This window comes from Perognathus longimembris, chromosome 20, assembly GCF_023159225.1.
Source record: "Perognathus longimembris pacificus isolate PPM17 chromosome 20, ASM2315922v1, whole genome shotgun sequence".
In the NCBI taxonomy this organism is placed as follows: Eukaryota; Metazoa; Chordata; class Mammalia; order Rodentia; family Heteromyidae; genus Perognathus; species Perognathus longimembris.
This window is the reverse complement of record NC_063180.1, coordinates 20,969,861-20,993,889: the sequence shown is the minus strand read 5'-3', so window position 1 is coordinate 20,993,889 and position 24,029 is coordinate 20,969,861. Positions and strand designations below refer to the sequence as shown.

The 24,029-nt window shown below is 54.2% G+C and overlaps 2 protein-coding genes across 2 annotated transcripts; one reads left to right on the top strand and one right to left on the bottom strand.

Annotated features, from left to right (window-relative positions):
- The first annotated feature begins 2,796 nt into the window (after positions 1–2,796).
- Positions 2,797–5,514, top strand: Irf2bp1 (interferon regulatory factor 2 binding protein 1). The gene has a single exon (XM_048329540.1). It carries the CDS (start codon positions 3,394–3,396, stop codon positions 5,143–5,145), a length of 1,752 nt encoding a protein of 583 aa, XP_048185497.1. The 5' UTR covers positions 2,797–3,393; the 3' UTR covers positions 5,146–5,514.
- Positions 5,515–14,315: 8,801 nt separating this feature from the next.
- Foxa3 (forkhead box A3) lies at positions 14,316–23,604 on the bottom strand. Its single transcript, XM_048369550.1, has 2 exons — positions 23,390–23,604; positions 14,316–15,642 (listed from the first exon to the last, which is right to left on the bottom strand). The coding sequence occupies exons 1-2, from the start codon at positions 23,459–23,461 to the stop codon at positions 14,641–14,643; spliced, it is 1,074 nt and encodes a 357-aa protein (XP_048225507.1). The 5' UTR covers positions 23,462–23,604; the 3' UTR covers positions 14,316–14,640.
- Positions 23,605–24,029: the final 425 nt, after the last annotated feature.

The following is a 24,029-nucleotide window of genomic DNA, read 5'->3' as shown; positions in this document are numbered from 1 at the left end:
ACTTAAGAGTTTAGGGACTTGGCTGGGCACATTGTCTTGCTCCTGCGATCCTAGCTACTCTGAAGGACTGAAGTTCAAGGCTAGACTGGGCAAAACAATAAGATGTCATTGTTTAGGACTTGCATCTTGAGCCTGTCATCCCAGTTTACTGGGGAAGTATTAGGAGAGGATTAAGAAAATTCAAGCTTTCTGGGAAAAAATATAAGACTTATGAATAACAAAAGCAAAAAGGGCTGAGGGTGTGGTTCAAGGAGGGCCTGCCTAGCAAGTGTAGACCATGAATTCAAACCTGAATAAGAAATGTTGGGCTGGGAACATGGCTTAGTGGTAGTGTGCTTGCCTTGTATGAATGAAACTCTGGGTTCCATTCCTAAGTACCATATAAACAGAAAAAACCAGAGTGGTTCTGTGGCTCAAGTAGTAGAGCACTAGCCTTGAGCACAGAGAGGCTCAGAGACAGAGCCCAAGCCCTGAGTTCAAGCCCCAGGATTGGCAAAAAAAAAAAAAAAAAAAAACACCAAAAAACTTGTCAATTTATTATTATTACTTTGCCAGTCCTGTAGCTTGAATTCAAGGCCCAAGTGCTGTCCCTGAGTCTCTTTTGTGCTCAAGGATAGTGCTCTGCCACTTGAGCCACAGGGCCATTACCAGTTTTTGAGTGGTTTATTGGCCGTAAGAGTTTCTTGAGGACTTTTCTGCCCCTGTCTAGTTTTGATTCGAGATCCTCAGATCTCAGCTTCTTGAGTAGCTAGGATTAATACAGGTGTAAACCACTGGTACCTAGTTTCATAATTTTTAGTTTTTTTGTGTGTGTGGTGTTTTGTGTTTTTTTTTTGCCAGTCCTGGGCCTTGGACTCAGGGCCTGAGCACTGTCCCTGGCTTCTTTTTGCTCAAGGCTAGCACTCTGCCACGAGCCACAGCGCCACTTCTGGCCATTTTCTGTATATGTGGTGCTGGGGAATCGAACCCAGGGCCTCATGTATCCGAGGCAGGCACTCTTGCCACTAGGCCATATCCCCAGCCCTTTGTGTGTGTGTTTTTTTTTTTGGCCAGTCCTAGGCCATGAACTCAGGGCCTGAGCACTGTTCCTGGCTTCTTTTTTGCTCAAGGCTAGCACTCTGCCACTTGAGCCACATCGCCACTTCTTGCCATTTTCTGTATATGTGGTGCTGAGGAAATTGAACCCAGGGCCTCATGTATACAAGGCAAGCAATCTTGCCAGTAGGCCATATTCCCAGCCCCATAATTTTTAGTTTTGATATTCACTACAGTGCAAAAAGGAACATTTTAGAGATACAGGAATGATCCCCTCCCCACTTTCTCTCTCTTCTGACTTGAACTCAGAGCCTGGGTGGGCATTTTCCTTTAATTTTTTCACCCTAAATAGTGATCTACCCATTGAGCCACAGCTCTTTTTCTGGCTTTTTTTGGTGGTTAATTGCAATAAATCCATGGACTTTCCTGTCCAGGATCCTCAGATCTCAGCCTCTTGGGTGGGCTAGGATGACAGGTTACGCGTGGCTTTTATTGTGTGTGCTGGGTTTTTTTATTTGTTTTGTTTTGTTTTTGTATTTGGGCATGGCAATACACATCTGTAATCCCAACATTCTGGAGGTTCCAGGAGGATCTAGAGCTCGAGGCCAGCCTAAATTACATTTTAAAAAAATTCTGTCTCAAAACATACAAACAAAAAAAGGTAAGAACAGGTGTGTGGTTCAGTAGTGGAGAAGTCTTGTACATGCAGGTCTGGATTCCATTCCCAACATCCCCCAAAATTGCTGAGAGCTGTAATGAAAACATAATGTTCCCTAGGATGGAGTAAAAAATAGGCAACTCCCCCCCCAAAAAAAAATAAGGAGGGGAGAAAATAATAATACAGGTGGTGGCAGAAAAGCCGAAGCTTGATACGAATTTGGACAGCAGAAAATCAGCGCTGAGGTGGTTTGTGGAAAGAGGGTAAGGCAGCCTAATTATAAAACCAATAATGGATGCAAAACACCCCAAAGATGTCTGAGCGCTTAACCCAGGCCCAGGGCCGGGAGGAGGAGGCTGATGCGGGGTGGAGCCTGGAGACCCGCATCGCCCCACCCGAGCCATTCCAGCCTCCTGGTAGAGAAAACATGGGGGGGGCCCCAAAGCCTGGCTGGGCCCACCAGGTGGTGAGCGCTCAAGGTTAGGCAAAGGCGATGTGGCGCTGCTGCTCCCCGCGTCTCTGGGCCTTAACATTCAAGATTGGGGCGCAATAGATGGAAAGGGGCCATAAAACATGGGGTTCCGATCACATAGAACCCCAGAAAAGCGGGGGGAGGGGGGCTCGGCGGGAAGCGGGAAGGCCTTCCCTAACCTTCCACACAGCGGAAGTGCGTCAGTTCGTCCGCCCCGCAGAGCATTCTGGGAGTTGTAGTGAAGCTCGAGGGGGAGCGGAAGGCCGACGGTGTAACCCTTCGAGCACCGAAGCGTGCCGGCATAGTTGAAAGAGTTGGGAGGAGGGAGTTCAGTCACTCTACTCCTTTGGCAGATGAGGAAACTGAGGCAGGGGGCTTGGATCGCTAATCCTGTTTTCTTTCTCCGGCGATGGCCGACCCCAGAAGCCAGTATGTAGGATTCTGGGAAAAGACAAAGTGCTAAGTTATACCTGCCCGTTACCGAGGGGGGAAGAGGTTATGTGGGTTACCAGGCCACCCACAGTCGCTCGCTTCCCGGTCCCCTGGTCTGAAGCCATCCAATCAGGTCCTCTCTGCTCCGCCCCAAGAGATGCCGCCTTCCTAATTGGTTCCCCTTTGATGGGCGGGGAAACTGAGGCTCAGAAAGGGCCAGACTGTGGCCTAAAAGCTGCACCACCAATCGGAGCAGAAACCGTGCCACCCACAACCTGTCCCACTCCGGTGAGTTTATGAGTCGGCGGTAGCTCCGATTCTTCGTATCCCATCCCGGGGGCCAGCCCTCACCTCCCAGCTGCCCACCGTCCCCTTTAAGAACAGGCACCGGCGGGACTACATTTCCCAGAAGGCTTTGCACGCGCGTTATGTAACTTTCCCTGCGAAGCGGCCTCTGGGGCAGAAAGAGGTGGAGGCGACGGCGGCGGCAGCAGCGGCGGCGGCGGGAGCGGCGGGAGCCCGGGGCGGCGGCGCCCGTGCCTCATCTTAGGGCCGGAGCTGTGCGCCTCGGGGACCGGGCGGTGCTACCGACGTGTTGCTGCTGCATTTGCTTTTCCCCGGGTAGACGGGAGTGAGTAAAAAGGAAAAAAAAAAAAAAAAGCAGCAGCTCAGGGGGCGGGGAAGGGGGGCCGGGCCTGGGCCCGCCGGCGAGGCCGATTCCGACGCCGGCCTGCGGCTCGCGCAGTCCGGGGCACGCGAGCGGGTGGCAGGGCCCGGCGGGGCGCGCGCGGGGGCCATGGCGTCAGTGCAGGCGTCCCGTCGCCAGTGGTGCTACCTGTGCGACCTGCCCAAGATGCCGTGGGCCATGGTGTGGGACTTCAGCGAGGCCGTGTGCCGCGGATGCGTGAATTTCGAGGGCGCCGACCGCATCGAGCTGCTCATCGACGCTGCTCGTCAGCTCAAGCGCAGCCACGTGCTCCCGGAGGGCCGATCGCCCGGGCCCCCGGCGCTCAAGCACCCGACGGGCAAGGACCTGGCGGCGAGCGGCGCGCCCGGGCCCCAGCTGCCTCCCCCGCAGGCCCAGCCCCAGCCCTCTGGGACCAGCGGGGGCGTCTCGGGCCCGGAACGCTATGACAGAGCCACTTCTTCGGGCCGCCTCCCGCTGCCCTCCCCGGCCCTGGAGTACACCCTGGGGTCCCGCCTGGCCAATGGGCTGGGCCGCGAGGAGGCCGTCGCCGAAGGGGCGCGCAGGGCCTTGCTTGGCACCATGCCCAGCCTGATGCCCCCCGGCTTGCTGGCAGCTGCGGTGTCGGGCCTGGGAGGCCGAGCCCTGACGCTGGCACCCGGCTTGAGCCCTGCCCGGCCACTTTTCGGCTCCGATTTCGAGAAGGAGAAGCAGCAGAGGAATGCGGACTGTCTGGCGGAACTGAATGAGGCCATGCGGGGCCGGGCAGAGGAGTGGCACGGGCGCCCCAAGGCCGTGCGGGAGCAGCTCCTGGCGCTGTCCGCCTGTGCCCCCTTCAATGTCCGCTTCAAGAAGGATCACGGACTGGTGGGGCGCGTGTTCGCCTTCGATGCCGCTGCTCGCCCTCCAGGCTATGAGTTCGAGCTGAAGCTCTTCACTGAATACCCCTGTGGCTCTGGCAATGTGTACGCGGGGGTCCTGGCCGTGGCCCGCCAGATGTTTCATGATGCCCTGCGGGAACCAGGCAAGGCCCTGGCCTCCTCCGGCTTCAAGTACCTCGAATACGAGCGCCGCCACGGCTCGGGCGAATGGCGCCAGTTGGGCGAGTTGCTCACCGACGGAGTCCGCAGCTTCCGCGAGCCTGCACCCGCAGAAGCCCTGCCCCAGCAGTACCCGGAGCCGACCCAGGCTGCTCTGTGCGGACCCCCACCCCGAGCTCCATCCCGGAACCTGGCGCCCACCCCACGCCGTCGCAAGGCATCCCCTGAACCCGAGGGCGAGGGCGCTGGCAAGATGACCTCCGAGGAGCAGCAGCAACGACACTGGGTGGCGCCCGGTGGCCCCTACTCGGCTGAAACCCCCGGAGTGCCCTCACCTATTGCCGCCCTGAAGAATGTGGCCGAGGCCCTGGGCCACTCGCCCAAGGACCCTGGTGGTGGTGGAGGGCCTGTGCGCACCGGAGGTGCCAGCCCCGCAGCCTCCTCCACCACCCAACCTACACCGCATCGGCTGGTGGCGCGCATAGGGGAGCCAGAAGTCAGCCCCACTGCGGGGGCCGAAGCTGTCAGCGGGGGCGGAAGCGGCACGGGGGCTCCCCCCGGGGCTCCCCTGTGCTGTACCCTGTGCCGTGAGCGCCTGGAAGACACCCACTTCGTCCAGTGCCCCTCGGTGCCCGGACACAAGTTCTGCTTTCCCTGCTCCCGCGAGTTCATCAAGGCACAGGGCCCGGCCGGAGAGGTGTACTGCCCCAGCGGCGACAAGTGCCCACTAGTGGGCTCCTCCGTGCCCTGGGCCTTCATGCAGGGCGAGATCGCCACCATCCTTGCTGGAGACATCAAGGTCAAGAAAGAACGGGACCCCTAGACCCCATCCCCTGCCCTGTGGTTCCCTACCCTGCCGCAGCTGCGGATAAATTATTCCCTACACCCAGTGCCACCACGCCCCTGTGTACATACCCCCTTCCTCCACCCAGATTGGTCCCCTGGGATAGATGCATTGTGGGGTGGGGGGGAAGAAAGCTTGGGGTTCCCTGGGCCCTTCCAGTTTCCCCTCTCCCCGCTCCTTGGCTTGGCTTTCTTTGCTGCTGCTTGTAGTTGGGGGAAGGTACCCTGCACCCCCCCCCCCCCAGAAGGGGCCTCCTGAAAACTTGCTCTTTATAAACGAAGCAAAAGCATTTTATCTCCCTCCCTCCAACCTTCTCTCCCTTCAATAAACGGAAAGATGTTTCCTTCCCCCCTGTGGTTCCTTAGTGTGTGGTGCTGTGCCCTCTGTGGGGCTGAACTGGTCCTGCAGGTTGTGGGAGGGGACTGCGCTGCTGCAGCCTGCAGGTGGCGCCCTCCACCCACCAGGCGCCAGCTGATTTTAACAGTCACTAGCTGGGCCATTGTGGGCGGGGTTCCCAGGTGACCAGACTGAGGTTAGGAGAGGGACCCACGGATAGATCGCCCTCTACTTGAGGGAACCCCTGAATTCTCTGCCCATAACGTGCAGGACTTGGCAACACAAGATGTCTTAAGAAAATGTGCAGTTAGAGTTGAGGCTAGACTACTAGAAGGATTGCTGAGGACATTTACCTCTCTGGGTGAACTAACTGGGTATCTGCTTTAGGTGCTGGCAGCAGCGCCTAGCCACTTTCCAGTAGACACTTGGGGAACCTGGATTGGACTCCTCACCCCGGAGCTGGCATCCACCCTGGAACCTCATGGCTGAGGAGCTGGATGAAAGGCACCCAGCCCCTGCGGCTCCCTCTGATATGCTAGGCTCTGTTCCACACCTGTCCCCTTGACTGATCATTAACCAGGACTTCCTGCTTGCTTACATCACAGGGGCGTGGCCAGGGCATGCTTTGGCATAGCAAGAGTTAAAGGGAGGAGGTAACCCCAGAAACCCAGGCCCCACCCCTGTGGCCTTCTTGAAACCCTAACATTGGGGGAGAAGGGGGGATACTGAGCCCAAGGTCCTGTCTCAACACAGCATTCAGAGCGCCCTGGGATCCAAGGGTTGCCCCAGACAGGTGTTCAGGGCCCTAAATCTGCAGAGCCTTGCTGGGTGCCCTGGCACATGCCTGCAACCCTAGCCACTCAGGAGGCTCCAGATCTGAGGATCAAGATTCCAAGTCAGAAGACTCCATGAAGCCCTTGATCTCCACTTTGCCAGCAAAAAGCTGGAAGTGGAGCTGCGTCTCAAGTGGTAGAGTGCCAACCTTGAATGAAAAGGCTTAAGGACAGCACCCTGTCCCTGAGCTCAAGCCCCAGGATACACACACACACACACACACACACACACACATACACACACACATCTGGAGAGCCCTAACATTCTGACCAGTGTTGGATGACCAGGGCTTCATCCCACATGTCGAGAGGGAGGACCCTCAGTTCTCAGAGGGATGGGGGAGAGGGGTCCTGTTCCCCCACCCCCATCCATCATCACCTCTCAGGTGCTTTGCCACCCCTGGCACTGCCAACCTGGGCTGTGGGCAGGGCTGGGAAAAACCACCCCTGATTAAATATTGCAGGTGATAAGCCTGGGCAAGGGAGATGCTGAATACAGCTCCAGCCCGGGCCACTCTGTCTTTCCTGACCCAGCTCTGCACACCCAAGTACTGCTTGTCTTCCCCTTCCCTCAAATCTTCACAGCAGGCGGCCTACACACAAACACACCTGGTCCCTAGTCCACAGTGGGGGTTCAAGAGCTGTGGAGGACACCTGGTCCTTTAAGAGCAGCTGGTGGGGATGGGGGGGGGGGAAACGGGAGTCACCCCCAGCCTGGCCAGTGTGTATTCTAGATAGAGCCTGGGCTAATTATTAACACAGCAGAGGCCTGACCTGTGTGGGTGTGGGGGGCTGGGTTCATCCCCCTTCCCCCAGTGCCGGGTGGGGACAGGTGGAGGGGTTCAGATTGATTTGGGATCTGCAAGTAGGTGAAAAGGACTCAAAAAGACACATAAGGGAGGGGCCATGGAGAGGATGGAGAGCATCTATCAGATGCTCCAGCTGTGCCCGATACCTACAAATGTGAACTCGGAGAAGTGTCTGCAGAGGTTGAGGTTTCCTAGGGGTGCTGGGGTGGGATGGGGAGATGGCTCGGGGAGGAGCACTTGTCTGGCTGGTGAATCTCTGGGTTCTATGCCCAGTGCCAAAAATGAAACCAAAGCAAATATAGAAGATGGGAGACACTGACATCGGTCAAGGCACAGGCTGGAACTACAAAATGTAAGGCGCCCTTACATGGAAAGTTCTCTGAGAGGAGCAGAAAGGCAAGGCTAGGCCTGTTCTGGTCACTTCATTCCCAATGCTCAGAGCAGAGGCTGGCTCGTGCTTTTTTTTTTTTTTTTTTTAATCTTGAAAGTCTCAGCAAAGCTTTCACCTCCAGGAAGTCCTCTCCAACCCCCAGGCTTGTGGTAGAAGCCATGGCTGGACCTCCATTCTTCTGGGTTTCCCTCCTTTTTTTGCTCCCCAGCCCTGTGCATTCTCCATCCTCTCTGGCTGAATCTCCTGAGGGCAAGGCCTGGCATCTTGGTCACCCCTGAGTCCCCGACACCGCCCCCCCAAAGGCTGCGGGCTTAAGGGATGCATAGATTAATGAGCTCATTTTCTCGCTCAGCAAATATTTATTTGGCATCTTTGGTGTACCAAGTCCTGGGACAGGTGCTGGGGTATGGGTAGAGTGGAGAATCAGATTCAGATTTGGCTGCTGTTCCCACATCCTCACAGCTGATGGGCAAGTGGAGGCCACAGACAGAACCTGGAAAGCATCCCGTGAAGAGAAAAAGGAAGAAAGAGGGACAGAGATGGCTAGTTTGTTGTTTTGTTGTTCATGCTGGTACTGGGGCTTGAACTCAGGCTGTAGGCACTGTTCCTAGGCTTCTTTCACTCAAGGCAGGCACTCTACCACTTGAGCCACAGCTCTACTTTGGGCTTTTTGTTGGTTCATTGGAGGTAAGAGTCTCCTGGACTTTCCTACTGGGCCGACTTCAAGCTACAATTCGGTTCTCAGATCTCAACTTCCTGAGTAGCTAGGATAACGGGGTGAGCCACCCGCACCCTGCTGCAGGTGGCTATTTTGAGAGTGTGTCATGAGACTCCCTGAGGAGACTCACTCAGGGGGGAAGGACATGGGGGCGGGAGGCACTGGTGGGTAGCCACTCCATGAGTCTGAGGTAGCAACCTGTTCCTTACACAACATGGGGAAAAGTTGTAGGCGATGATGTCAGAAGTATCATGGAGGAATGTCAGGGGACTGTGGGGCTGTGACAAGACATTTGAGCCAGGTTCCAGTTTGTAATCTCTGGAGGCTGAGATCTGAGGATCTTGGTTCAAGATAGTCCCTGAGACACTAATCTCCAATTAACCATCAAACAGCCAGATGTGGAGCTGTGACTCAATTGGTGGAGCATTAGTCTCCAGAGTAAAAGCTTAGAGAAAATGCTCAGGCCCTGAGGTCAAGCCCCGATATCAGGGCCCACACAAATACACACAGGGATAACTATGGATAAGTGTGTGTGTGTGTGTGCGTGTGTGCAAGAGAGAGAGAGAGAGAGAGAGAGAGAGAGAGAGAGTCCTGGGACTTGAACTCAGGATCTCCTTGAGCTCTTTTGCTCGAGGCCAATGCTCTATCACTTTGAGCCACAGTGACACTTCCAGTTTTCTGGTGAATTGGAGATAAGAATCTCACAGACTTTCCTTGCCCAGGCTGGCTTTGAACTGCAATTCTCAGATTTCAGGCTCCTGAGTAGCTAGGATAACAGGCATGAGCCACTGGCTTCTGGCATGGATAATTTTTCAATGGGAACAGGTGGGAGTTTTCCAACAGTGGCTGAAGAGAAGGAGCAAAGTGACAAAGGAGACAGAAATGGTGAAGAGGCCAGTGGGAACCCACATTCTTCCTCCTGTGTCTAGAAATTGGTGTCCCCTTACATGTGTACCCAATAACTGTGTGAATGAGACCCAAAGCGACAGAGAGAAAGTGACACACGTAGCTGCACAAGGCCGTAGCGAGAGGCCAGGTAAGGACGGGGGACACTGAGGCTCAAGCTCAGGGAGGTCCCAGGCCTTCTAGAACCTTTCCCACCTGAAAAGCTTCCTAGTCACTGGACACCCCCTCCCTCCTAGCCCTCCCGCCCCCCTCTCCACGGCGTTCCCACTCACACCTCGGGCAGAGGAAGCTGGCAGGCCTCACAGGAACCTTTGTGTGCGGGGGGAGTGGAGGCGGCCGGGACGAAGGGAGAGGAGTGGCGGGCAGCGGGCAGCGGGCAGAGGCTACACAAAGGCCCAGTGTCTGCCCCTCTGCCCCTGGACAGATATAAATAATACGTGCATATACCTTTATATATACACACTAGTGGATTAGGGCAGAAGGCTAGGGGCTGCACACTCCCCTGAGAGCCTGGCATGGCAGAATCTGCCTTGGGGTGGGGGGGTCATGGGGCTCTAACACCCCCAGAGATGGGAAGAGAAGTTTACAAAATAAGAGGAAAAATTAAAAAAAAAAGAAATGTCCCCAGGCGCTAGTGGCTCAGGCCTGTCATCCCAGCTACTCAGGAGGCTGAGTTCTGGGGATCATGGTTCAAAGCCAGCCCAAGCAGGCAAGTCCATGAGACTCTCCAATGAACTACCAGGAAACCAGAAGTGGTGCTGTGGCTCAAGTGGTAGAGTGTTAGCCTTGAGCAAAAGAGCTTGGGGATAGCACCCAGACTCTGAGTTCAAGCCCCAGGACTGCCAAAAAGGAAAATAAAAAAATAAAAGAATCAAGCCCGGCTGGGAGACGTCAGGGCATGGCTCATTGCAGTGAGAGGGAAGGACAATGACAAAATGAAAACAAGGCTCGGTGCCCAGGAGGGCAGAGCTGCAGACAAACGCGGGTGAGGGGAAGGGACAGAAGGCACGGAGGGGTCAGAATCCACCAGAGTGAAAGGGAGACACACAGACATTAGCCACCAGGCCCAGGCCAAGGCTGAGTGAGAGTACAGGGCATGGGCCCCTGGGGACACTGGCTGTGGGCTGTGGTCCATCCGGGCCCAGGGCAGGCCGAGGGGCAGAGAACAGAGGGGAGGGAGGTGCCCTCAGGTTCCGGATCTTGGTGTTTACCTGGGGCAGGCCTGGCAAACAGGCTCCAGATCTGGCCTATGGCAGCCAGGGTGGGAAGGGCTGGGTCCCGGGGCTGGCACCAGTGGGCCCGGCCCGCCCACCTGTGGCCAGGATGGTGTGTAACCCACAGTGTAGTGTGACACCTGGGTGGATGGTGACACACAGGGATAGACACAGTGACACACACTGACATATATAGGCAGACAGACCCACAGCGTCTGGGGTGAGGGACAGACACATGTACACAGCGACCCCCCACGTGAACCCTGTGACAGCTCTGATGCACAAAAGAACGAGTCATGCAGTAACCCTAGCTGTAACACCTGGATACACGTGACCCAGACACAAGTGGGGCAGGAAGTGTGTGGCTTCAAACATATGGGGCGAGGGGCTCTCCCTGGGCCAAATGTCTGGGTGCCATTTAGCACCCAATCACCAGGCCAAGTCGTGTCTTTTCTCTTCTGGGTGCCTCAGTTATTTTCTCTTTTTGTCAGTGTCATTTGAACTCGGGGCTCAAGACTAGAGCCACAGTGCTACTTCTGGTTTTCTGGTGGTTCACTGGAGATAACAGTCTCAGAGACTATCCTGCCTGGGCTGGCTTTGAACCTCAATCCTCAGATCTCAGCCTCCTAAGTAGCTCGGATTACAGGCATGAGCCACCCTGCCTGGAACCTATTAAAATTTTTAATAGAAATACATATATTTTAGCTGTCTAGGCCTTGTATTTGCCAGGCAAGCCCCTTACCACTTGAGCCATGCCCCTAGCCCTTATTTTCAATATTCCTGTATGTATGTGCTAGGGTGTTTTTTTTGTTTTTGTTTTTTTTTTGCCAGTCCTGGGGCTTGAACTCAGGACCTGAGCACTGTCCCTGACTTCTTTTTGTTCAAGGATAGCACTCTGCCAACTTAAGCCACAGCACCATTTCTGGCCTTTTCTATATATGTGGTGCTGAGGAATCGAACCCAGGGCTTCATGTATACTAGGCAAGCACTCTGCCACTAGGCCATATTCCCAGCCCCTATGCTAGGATTTTTAAGACAGGGTCTGGCTAAGTAGGCCAGGCTGGCCTTCAGCTTTTGAGTGCTGGGATTACAGGTGTGCACTACCACACTTGGTAGTTGAATAGTTTATGCTACAATTGTCACTATTTTCCATGCAGGCAGTTCTCTGGTTATAGCTGGGACCCACCCCCATCTAGGTCTCCCCACCTACCATCCCCTTCCCTTGACGATGTCACCTCAGGCCCGCAGCCCGAGTCTCCCTGTGTCCCCACAGCTCCCGGTCCAACCCGGATCCCTGGCGTCCTCATGTCTGTCCATGCATCCCACGTCTGACCGTGGTACTTTTCCACACTGGACACCAGCCGGCTGTCCCTGGGGTGGGGTCACACCTGCCTACGCCAGGCAGAGTTGGTGGCCACCAGACACCCTCACGGATGGCCACACCCTCCCCCAAGGACCCTCCAACAACACCCCGCCCCTCTGGCCACCTGAGGTCCCCCGTGGGGCGGCCTGAGGCCCCGAGCCTGGGGACAGGAAGCCCCAGGCCTGGCTGCCCTGAAAGCCTCTTTCAGCCAGAGCCTCCTCCTGCCACCACCGGCTCCTCCTGCGGAATAATATTTGGGCTGTTGGCCGGGGGGCGGGGGCCAGATCCGGAGGCCGCCAGGGAGAAGCCAGAAACCGCAGGGCTTCCTGCCTCTGGCCTCCGACTCGGGGAGAGACCCCCAGGCCCAGGGAGGGGGCGGGTGCCGGGGAGACTGAGCGCCTTTCTCTCCAACCAGTTGTTTTTTCCAGGAACCAGGAGGAATTCCCCGGCCTGCCCAGGACGGCCAGCATGGCGGGGGGCGGGGGTGACACACAGCACCAGCCTGGCTTTGGCGGGCACAGGGACAGAAATAGAGGGCCCGGTCAGCGAGGTGGCAGGTACAGGGCGGAACTCGGGGAAGCTGGGAGAAGGAAGGAGGCCAGAGGAGGGACCAGAGAGAGAAAAGAATGACAGAGCGAAGGAGAGAGCCAGCACCCAAAACCAGTCCTAGGGCAGACAGGGTGCAGCTTTTCACAGAGCCCAACCAGCAGAGATAAAGGCACAAAGAGAGGGCCAGTGACAAAGTAACACAGAAAGAAGTGATATGGTGCAGAGATGAGAGGGCTGGACATGGTGGTACATGTAATCCCAGCACTCGGATGACAGATCTCTGTGGCCTGGAAATTGACCAAAAGGCTAGCTGACTGCATGAGTGACTGAGTGGTTTTTTCCTACTCAAGGCTGGTGCTCTACCACCTGAGCCATGTGTCTATGTCCAGCATTTTGGCTGGTTCATTGGTCAAGTCTCTTAGATGTGTCTGTCCTGGCCAGCTTGGACGGGCGATCCTCAGATCTCAGCCTCCTGAGCAGCTAGGATGACAGGCATGAGCCAGAGCTGGAATTTCCATGTTTTCTTTTAAAAGAGACACAATGAGCCACAGAGGGACACATGACACACAATGACAGGCTGGCCCGCACCCCAATGGTCACCTTTCCCTCTCTCTCACAGTGACACACACACTCACAGCCAGTCCTGCCCTCCGGTTATCTCATCTACCCTCCTGCCTGCTCAGCTGAGCACTGAGCATTGTGAGCCTCCTAGCCAGGTGTGCCTGGGGGGAGGGGGAGGCTGGGGTGAGAGCAGGGAGATGGCCTTGGTCACCGGCCGGCCACCTCCCCCCACTGCCCTGGCCCCACCACTGCGGGGGCTGCTATCTATCTATGAACAAACTGTCCTGGGGTCAGGGACAGTCAAGAGCCAAAGGTCAGGTCGATGCCTCCCCCTAGCCCTTCCCCCAAGGGGCAGCCAGCCCTTGGGGCCAGGAACCAGCAGGAACAGGAGAACCAAAATTCCCAGAATTCAAGGAAAAGAGACATAGGGTGATGGGTGGCAATGGTACCTTTAATAATCCAACACAGCCAGTCTACCCCTCTCCAGAATGAACTAGACCTCCGTAGGAACACACCAACCCCCTAACCAGCCTTTCTAGCTTGCCCTGCACCAGGGACAGAGTGACACAGAAAGAAGTGACATCATGAAGAGACGAGGAGAGGGCCAGGCATGGTGGTACATGCCTGTAACCCCAGCACTAGGATGGCAGATGTCTGTGGCCTGGAAATTGACCAAAAGGCTAGCTGACCAAGTACACCAGGATAGGGGTGAATGGCAGAGAAAAACAAGGGGTCTCTATTCTTCCACCAGAGACAGAGACGACATGGCCAGCCCAGAACTGTGGTAAATGGCAGTATAATACACCCCCCAACACCATGACCCTCCAAACACCCAGTGGGCCAAACAGATGCAGGGTGGGGGTCAAATGGACATCGACTGGGGCAAGAAGTCCACCCCCCAAAGAATTCATTGCAGTACCCAACGAGTCTTGATATCATAGAAATGGCGTCACCCTTATAATCAAAGGGTCAATCTGCCAGGTGCCAGTGGCTCTCACCTGTCATGATCCCAGCTACTCAGGAGGGTGAGATCTGAGGATCGAGGTTCAAAGCCAGCCTGGGCAGAAAAGCCTGTGACATTCTCATCTCCAATGAGCTAGCAAAAAGCTGGAAGTGGAGCTGTGGCTCAAGTAGTAGAATGCTATCCTTGAGCAAAAAAAAAAAAAAAAAAAAAAAGAGGAGGGGCTGGGGATATAGCCTAGTGGCAAGAGTGCCTGCCTCAGATACACGAGGCCCTAGGTTCGATTCCCCAGCACCACATATACAGAAAACGGCCAGAAGTGGCGCTGTGGCTCAAGTGGCAGAGTGCTAGCCTTGAGCGGGAAGAAGCCAGGGACAGTGCTCAGGCCCTGAGTCCAAGGCCCAGGACTGGCCAAAAAAAAAAAAGAAAGAAAGAAAGAAAGAAATTTCAGGAACAGGCCTAGGTCCTGAGTTCAAGCCCCCAGACCAGCACAAAACAGAACCCAACAACAACCAAGAATAAAAAAAATTAAAAAAAAAAAAAAGAAAAAGAAAGAAAACAAAGGGTCCATCAATCACAGGCCACAAAGGGACAACCAAGATGGCAGCCCAGGCAGCAGCCAGAAAGTCACCCGTGGATCAACCACAAATATCAATCAACATGGCCATCTTCATAGTACCCTTAGTGCCCATTGAGAAGTCTGTGGGGGTTCGCCCTGTGCCTGACAGGTTGCCACTGTAACCACACAGATGTCACCCGAAAGATGAGGTGCCAGAACCCCAAGACTGTGAGCCGCAGCCAAATCCCACAACTCCGGTCCCTGCCCCTCCCCGCTAGGAGGCGTTTAGCAGGGATCGGGGGTACAGGCCCTGATAGTACACTCCAGCCTCCCCACTCTCAGCCCCATAACCCCCAAACCCCATGTCCAGTTTCGGGGGCGCAGGGGTCTGTTCGGACATCAGGTTGTTGATGGAGAAGGGATGATTGAAGTTGTATGCTGTGTCTAGCTTCAGCTCCCCTGGAATCTCCAAGCCAGTGAAATAGGGGGTGGAGGGTGGGGGCGAACCGCAGTCCAGGGGAGCCCCCACCTCCTCCCCACCCTGAGCGTCAGGCTCAGAGGGTGGGGGCTGGGCTGGCGAGGTGATGGTGACAGCGGAGGTGGTGGTGGTGATGGTGGAGGTGGTGGGCAAGGTGGCCAATCCCGTACCGTTCCTGGCCATGGACGACCCCCCGCTCCCCTTCTTTGCCTTCTCCTCCAATTTGAAGCGCTTCTGCCGCCGCAGGTAGCAACCGTTCTCGAACATGTTTCCGGAGCTGGGGTGCAGGGCCCAATAGGAGCCCTTGCCCGGCTTGTCGGGGGAGCGCGCCACCTTGACGAAGCAGTCGTTGAAGGACAGCGAGTGGCGGATGGAGTTCTGCCAGCGCTGCTGGTTCTCCCGGTAGTAGGGAAAGAGGTCCATGATCCACTGGTAGATCTGGCTCAGGGTCAGCATCTTGCCGGGGGCCTGCTGGATGGCCATGGTGATGAGCGAGATGTAGGAATAGGGAGGCTTGGCGTGGGCCAGGGGGCGCCTGTAGCTCTTGGCCATCTCCTTCCCCGGCCCCAGCCCGGGCCCTGGGGCCCCATACCCCGAGTTCCCCGTGCTACTGCCACTGGCACCCAGGCCTGGGAAAGTGGGCCCCAGGGGTGCAGCAGGGGCTGGAGGCCCCAGGGGTCCTGAGGACAGTGGGGATGGGGGGAGCCCCCCAGAAGGGTAGGGAGAGCTGAGAGGGCTCAAGGTCATGTAGGAATTCAGGGGGGCCATGGTGGCCACTGGGGTTACTGGAGAATAAACCTGCAAGACAGACAGAGATGGGCAAGGGTTAGGGGGTCTCTAGTGTGTTTTGGAAGGATCATGCCCAGTGTCCATCTATCCATCTGTCCATTTCCTGTCCAGTGCTCCTCAGCCACCGTCTCTAGCTGTGTGTGTGTGTGTGTGTGCGTGCGTGTGTGTGTGTGTGTGTGCCCACACGCTCCCCAGTCCTGGGGCTTGAACTCAGGACCTGGGTGCTATCCCTGAACTTTTTCACTGAAGACAAGTGTTTCAAAGTTGTCATTATTTTCAACATGCCATGTGAAACCGTAGCTTTTTTGTGTTTCTCTTGTATCCCCTTCCTGTGGTTGTCCCTGTGCTATCACTGTATCTCATCTGAGTATCCTGGATCCTGTATATATGTGTATTAGAACTAGTGAAGGGAAAGGGAATATCAAAATCGAGAGACAAAGGATAAAAAGACAAATGACTCCAAAAGCAATACTTACAAAACCATTTGGTGTAAACCAACTGTACAACTCATGGGGGGGAGAGGGGAAAAAAACACACTGATATTCTACCACTTGAGCCACAGCTCCACTTCAGTTTTTTTTTTTTTTTTTTTTTCTGATTAATCAGTCTCATGGACTTTCCTTCCTAGGCTGGCTTAGAAATACAATCCTGATTACCTCCCAAGTAGCTAGGATTACAGGCATAAGCCCCAGTGCTGAATTTAAATTATTTTTAAACATTAGTTATTTTTCTGGTAGTGTTTCCATTTGTGCCCCTGGCTGGCACTGGACTGTGATCCGCCCACTTTAATCTCTGGTGTAGCTGAGATTACAGGTATATGTCACTCTGCCTAGCTTTTCCAAACTAACAATTTGAAATAGTTATTTTAATAAAAACATGCTAGTTATACTAACAAATGATCATTATATTGAATTGAATGGATGGGTGCCGGTTCACGCCTGTCATCCTAGCTGCTCAGGAGGCTGAGATCTGAAGATCGTGGGTCAAAGCCAACGTGCAGAAAAGTCCCCGGTGAAACTATAATCTCCAATTAACCATTCAAAAACCAGAAGTAATACTGTGACTCAACTGGTAGAGTGCTGGCCTTGAGCACAGAGAAACTCAAGGACAGTGTCCAGGCCCTGAGTTCAAGTCCCACAATGGACCAAAAAAAAAATTGAACAAGACCTTGGTTTAAAAAAGATGCATTTTTAAGTTCACTTATGAATGTAATAAATATGAACATATAACCTGTACTCACAGAAAATGGGGTCTTTAGGGGCTGAGGATATGGCCTAGTGGCAAGAGTGCTTACCTCGTATACATGAGGCCCTAGGTTCGATTCCCCAGCACAACATACACAGAAAATGGCCAGAAGTGGCGCTGTGGCTCAAGTGGCAGAGTGCTAGCCTTGAGCAAGAAGAAGCCAGGGACAGTGCTCAGGCCCTGAGTCCAAGGCCCAGGACTGGCAAAAAAAAAAAAAAGAAAAAGAAAAAAAGAAAATGGGGTCTTCAATAATTTCTAATAGTATAAAGAGATGTTAACACAGAAAAAAAAAAAAAACCAAACAAATTTTTGAGACATGGTCCTACTTATGTAGCCCAGGTTGGCCTTGGACTCATAATCTTCTACTTCAGCCTCCTGAGTGCTGGGATTACAGGTATGAAGAACCACACACCACCTCATGGGGCTCAAGAAATCAAATCTTTTTACTTCAACAACAACTGAGAAATCAACCAAAATTGGCCAGGTTAGCTGAGAAACTTACTTAACTAATGAATTGGTAGTTCTCAGCTTTTGTGAGTAATTGATCAAATCTCTAATAGCCCAACTAATTGTGGGGGTTTTTTTTGCTTGTTTGAGACAGAATCTCATTAGGTTGCCCAGACTGTCCTGGAACACTGACTGCTCCATTGATTTTCCCGCTTCCCCCTCCTGAGTAGCAGGGACTATAGAACATGCGATTGTGCCCAGCTTAACTTGACTATTTTGGGCTAGAGGTATGACTTATACGCAGTACCTGCCTAGCCAGCATAAGAATCTGAGTTCAAACCTTGGTTTAAAAAAAGGGAAAAATTACTGTTTTGTAAGTTAAAGTAAATGTGATCAGCACTCACAGTTCAGGCTAATCTGTATCATTTGTCTATTTGTATATGTCATCAAATGTAAAGTTTCACTGTAAACTATAGCACTACATATTTATACATCAGTATAAATGAAAAAAAATTCAACGAAAACCACTAGATCACTGTAAATACCAGACCATTTTCACAAATGTTCACACGGAAGGGGTAGAAATGGTGCCTCATGCCTGTAATCCAAACTACTTAGGAGGTGGAAAGCAGGAAAATCTCCTGTTTCAGGAAAAATAAAAACTAAAATTAAGGGGCTGGGGATATGGCCTAGTGGCGAGAGAGCTTGCCTCGTATACATGAGGCCCTGGGTTCGATTCCCCAGCACCACATATACAGAAAATGGCCAGAAGTGGTGCTGTGGCTCAAGTGGCAGAGTGCTAGCCTTGAGCAAAAAGAAGTCAGGGACAGTGCTCAGGCCCTGAGTCCAAGGCCCAGGACTGGCCAAAAAAAAAAAAAAAATAATAATAAATAAATAAAATTAAAATAAATACAAAATAAATAAATTCTAGAAAACAACAAAAGCAAAAAGGAAGCTGGGGGATGTGGCTGAGATGGTAAAGAATCAGTGCCTATCTTGCAAGCAGAAAAACCTGAGTTCAAATCCCAGTGCTGCCAAAAGGAAAGAAAAAAGTTCACAAGGGAAAATGAGGATTACAATGGTTTTCAAAATCATCCTCTTTGCTTTTTTTTTTTTTTCGCCAGTCCTGGGCCTTGGACTCAGGGCCTGAGCACTGTCCCTGGCTTTGGCTTTTTGCTCAAGGCTAGCACTCTGCCACTTGAGCCACAGCGCCACTTCTGGCTTTTTCTATACATGTGGTGCTGGGGAATCAAACCCAGGGCTTCACGTATACGAGGCAAGCACTCTTGCCACTAAGCCATATTCCCAGCCCCTGCCCCCGCTTTTTTGATGAGGCTTGGACTCAGGACCTCAGCGCTGTATCCTAAGTTTTTTCACTCAAGGCTAAGGCTCTCTCTTTGAGCCTCAGTGCCGCTTTCTGTTTTCTGGTGGTTAATGGGAGATAAGAGTCTCCTGGACTTTCCAGCCAGGGCCTTCTTTGAATTGTGATCCTCAGATCTCAGCCTCCAGAGTAGCTAGGATTATGGGTGTGAGCCACCAGCACCCAGCCCTCAGTGCATCTATTAACATGGATTTGCAGACTCCGAACTCTATGCCAGGTGTGGCTTCAAACACTTCACAGGTGTAAACTTTAATCATTACTACAGTATGGGGGAGGAGCTATTGTTACTAATCATCAGTATTAGTATTAGTAACGGCTCTGGGGATGGGACCCAGGGCCTCAGGCATGCAAAAGGTAGAGCTGTTGAGCCTACATCCTCAGTCTGAGCAGTGCTATCCAGAAATAAATTTTCACAATGCCAATTTACACCGTGTGTGTGTGTGTTGGTATCAGGGCTTGAACTCTGGGCCTCATACTCTGCTGTGGCTTTTTCAACTCATGGCTGGTACTCTTCCTCTTGAGCCATGCCTCCAGTCCAGTTTTATACTGGTAAATGAACAGAGTTGCACAAGCTTTTCTGCCCTGGTTGGCTTCAGAGACCCTCAGGTCTCAGCCTCTTGGGTAGTTGGGATTATCGGTGTGATCATGGGTGCCTGGTTCCCATGGTGTCACTTGAAAACTGAGGAAATTGGAACCCAGAAAGGTTGTGTGTGTGTAGCAGGGGACACAGCAAGACAGGTGATGAACTGGGATTCTGAATCCAGGCAGTATGACTCCAGACTCAAGTAGAAAAGCAATGATCCGAACCTAAAGAAATGCCAGTCTTGGCTGGGAATATGGCCTAGTGGCAAGAGAGCTTGCCTCCTATACAAGAAGCCCTGGGTTCAACTCCCCAGCACCACATATGTAGAAAACGGCCAGAAGTGGCACTGTGGCTCAAGTGGCACAGTGCTAGCCTTGAGCAAAAGGAAGCCAGGGACAGTGCTCAGGCCCTGAGTTCATGGCCCAGGACTGGCCAAAAAAATAAATTAAAAAAAATAAAATAAAAATAAGAAATGCCCAGTCCTCACAGCCTACGAGACTGATGGCAAAAAGCAAGGAAAATACTGGGCGCTGGTGCCTCACGCCTGTCATCCTAGCTACTCAGGAGGCTGAGATCAGAGGATCACGGTTCAAAGCCAGCCAAGGCAGGAAAGCCTTCAATGAACCGGCAAAAAGATGGAAGTGGAGCTGTGGCTTAAAGAGTAGAGCACCAGCCTTGAGCAAAAGAAAAAAGGGAAGGTTGTGTTCACAACCCCTGGGCACCAAGGGGGGGGGGGGAAGAATCAAGGACAGGTGGCCAAAAACTCCAGGTGTGAGTTGTAGGACAGAGAGAGAACACGCCTTTTCCACTGCCCCGCCCTGGGCGTCTGCCTTTCCTCTTTGAACTTCTGTCAGCCATCTGTCCATCTCCCTCTACCCCAGTACCCTGGCACTCTTCCCCGCCCCCATCTCTTTCTCCTTCCCCATTATGGTCCTCTCCCAACTTTCCCCCTCCCCTATCCCTCCTTCTCCTCCCTCTCCCATCCTCCCAGAATCTCTGCATCCATTGATCTCCCTTCTTTCCGCTCCACAGAGCCGGGCTTGGAGCTGAACTTGGAACCACGATCCTCCTTTACATACTCTCCTCTGCTTGGCTGCTTCAGCCCTGCCCAGGAAAGACAGGAAGGAAGGGATGGATTCTGGGGAAAGGGGGGGGGGGTCCACTTCCTAAATCCCCCCTGCACCTCACCCCACCCCTTGCCCCACTCCGGTTCTCGGGGACCCCAGGACCTTCCTTTTCTGGCTCCCCACCCACCCGGAAGTCCTCCTTGAGGTCTGACCTCAAGCTCTCCAGCTGCTCTAATCCACCCTAGGTTTTCCCACGCCCCGTGGGTGGGATGAATCCCTGGTGTCCGGGTTCTGAACCGGATCTCCCACCCAAGGGTGGAGCTGAGCTTATGTGTATGGGGGGGGGAGCCCTCAGGGGACCTGCACCCTTACCCAGGAGCCTGGATTTTTCTCCCCTTTCATTTCCTTATTGTCTCTGCAGAAGGGTGTGCCAGGGCATGGAGAGAGGCACTGGGAGGTCAGAGCCAATTTTCCCATCTTAGGCCCAAGGGGGAGGGGGCAACCCTAGCACTCTGCAGGCCTCCAGACTTCCCATTGCAAAAATAGGGGAGCAAGTGGACCTGGCTGACCTGGAAGGACCTAGGGTTTGTGGGGACACTGCCCAAGTTCCCTAAGCCAGACTCCCAGGGTGTCAGCCTCACCCCAGCATGGGTGTGTGGTAGGGGAGAAGTGGCTTGGGGACACTCTGAATTCTCAACTACTAATGAGATGCAGGAATTTCTTTCTTCATGATTAAGAGCTATGGGGAAGAAGCTGCCCCCCCACCCCCCAACATCTTCAGAAACCCAAACCACCTCTAGCCCTTCCCCAGCCTATATCTACTCTCCCAAAATATGCCCCTTAAATTCTGATTAGAGATGACCTACAATTTGACATAACTTCTACACATATTGTCTCCTAAACTGGCGCTGATGGCTCAGGTCTGTCATCTTAGCTACTTGGGAGGTTGAGATCTGAGGATCATGGTGCAAAGCTAGCCTGGGCAGGAGAGTCTGTGAGACTTCTTATCTCCAGCTAATCAGCAAAAAGCCAGACATGGAGCTATGGTTCACATGGTAGTGCACCAGAATCCAGTGGAAAAAAACAGAACCCATGCCTTGAGTTCAAGTCCTCAGTAGTACTGGGGCATGCCTGCACGCACATACATGTGCGTGCACACACACACACACACACACACACACACACACACACACACACACACACACACTGTCCCCAAAACTCAGATCCATTCAGATTGCATTCCTAACACTGATTCCTCCTTCCTAGGTACCCACGGTTTACTTCTTAAGATGTATTTCAGAAACACTGGTTTGTAGCTAGGCACCAGTGGCTCATGCCTGTAATCCCAGGTGAGGAGGCTGAGATCTGAGGATGGAGGTCCAAAACCAGAGCATGCAGGAAAATCCAACTCAGAAGTGGTGCCGTGGCTCAAGGGGTAGAGCGCTAGCCTTGAGTGAAAGCACAGGGACAGTGCCCCAGGCCCTAATTTCAAGACCCAGATAAACACTGATTGGTTAGTTGGTCTCCTTAAATCCCGAGCCCAGACTTTGAACTCTACAAGGCTCCAGTCAAGATTTTTGACTCCCTGGGGGTCTCCATCTCTCCCCAGGATCTCTGATAACCCATTCATTCCTCTTCTAGCCGCCTACCTCTACCTCTACACGCCCCAATCCTTCCCCAGAAGCCGGGCCCAACCCCATGTGCACCTCACACCTCCCCAGACTCCAGAATGGCCCCTCCTGGGCACTTTGCCAATATCCCTAGACCTAGTGCATGCCTGTAATCCCAGCACTCAAGCAGTAATGGTAGAAGGATCACAAGTTTGAGGCCAGGCTAGGGTATGTGGAGAGACCTTCTCGAAAATAAAATAAAAATAAAAACGCAAAAGAAATTTAAAAAAAAACAAGCAAAAAACAGAGACCCAAGCTCTGCATCAGATCTAGTCTCTATGCAGATCTGCCATTCCATGCCATCCCCACTTTGAGCCCACAGTCTCTCTTCCAGATTAAGAACACAAGTGTCCAAATCAACACATCCAATCCCCCGCCCACCACCACCACGGTCCTGATCATCCAGTAAGCGAGCAAAGAATAATCGATCATGCACCAAGCGAAGGAGTTAGATCGGAGGAGGGCCTTTTCTGTCTGCTAGAGTGAGGGACTTAGGGGGATCTGTCCTCAAGGCTCCCTGCTCCGGAAAGCCTGGCGCTTCAACAATGGCTGGTTTTGGCTGCATGGGGGGCAGGGGGTAGGGAAGAGGAGGTGCACCTCTTGAAATTAATCCTTCAGCCTTAGACTTGAGGAGTCCCTGCTGAGATTCACGGCAGGGGTGGGTGAGCCGCGGGAAGACTGACTTCTACCTCCCAGATGCTGACCAAACTCCCATCTCTCGCTTCAGTTCCCCAATGCCATTGGGTTGCTGGGTCCAGGCAAATGTGTTACATTTTAGCGTCCCCTAAGCGAACTTCATGCTAAGAACCTCCACCTCCTACCTTTGGCCACCATCAGCCCCTTTTTCTGACCCTACCTTAGATCTTCTTCAGCTGACTTCCCCAACCCGAGCCCCTTTGCTGACTGCCACACAGGGCCAGGGGCGACCCCCTCACCTCGCACATTGTGATGCGGCCCTGAGCTCCCACTGGGACTTCCGTGCAAGGAGATGGTCCCCTCCCCCTGCTCCCAGTCCCTCTCCAGCACTTCGAACCCCATTTCCTGAAATCTTCCAATCTCGGTCCCTTGTCCCCCACCACCTACGCCCCACCCCAAGCTCTGATTCCGACTCTGATTTGGGTTGTTCATTTAATAAAACACAATTTTTGGTTTTGTTTATTAATCCCTTTACATTCCAGGGACCCAGCACCCCCCCCCCCCCACCTTTATGGTGTGACCTGACCCTTGCCTACACTTTCCTGCCCCGGGAGCCATCGCCGGGGACCCGCTTTGTCCACGCCGCGCTCCCAAGCCCACAGCCGCCCCCCACGCCCGAGCTCCTCGGCGCCCCGCTGCCCGCGCGCCTACCCCCGAGGGCACACACCTCGCCCGCCTCCGGGTAGTAGCTCCATTCGGCCAGGTCGTGAGCCTCCATCTTCACCACCGAGCCCAGCATCCCCCGGGCCCGCGCCCCCACCCGCCCCGGCTCCGGACCCCCGGATCTCGAGGCCGGGCTACGCGGCGACTGCCGACCGTGCCGGTCCGTCGGGCCCCGTCGGGAGGGAAGCCCGACCGTCCGCGCGCGCAGTCCCTCCGGGCTCCCGCCGTCCCGCCCTGGGTCCGCGGGAGGCGGCCGTGCTTTATAGCAGGGGCACCCCCGCCCTCCCGGCCCCGGGGCTCCCCGCCCGCCTCCCCGGGGGCGGCGCGCTCGGAGTGGGGCGCCCCCTGCGGGACCGCGGGGACACGCGCCGCGGGCACCGGGAGCGCCGGGGGGGACGGAGGAGGGGGTGCCGGGGCGCATTGGGGGGGGGGGGGCGGTACTGATGCTGAGAACTTCGAGGGCAGAACTGGGGGGGCTTTGTGCCACATCGGCACCTCGGCCCCTCCTGTCCCCCGCGGAGGAGAGGCGTTCAGAGTGGACTCCGGGGATGCCGAGGTGGGTCGTGTGGGAGACGCCTGTATCCACCTCCTCCCCCTCGTCCTCCACCTCGGAAGGACCTGAAGATGGAGTCTTCCGACGGCTG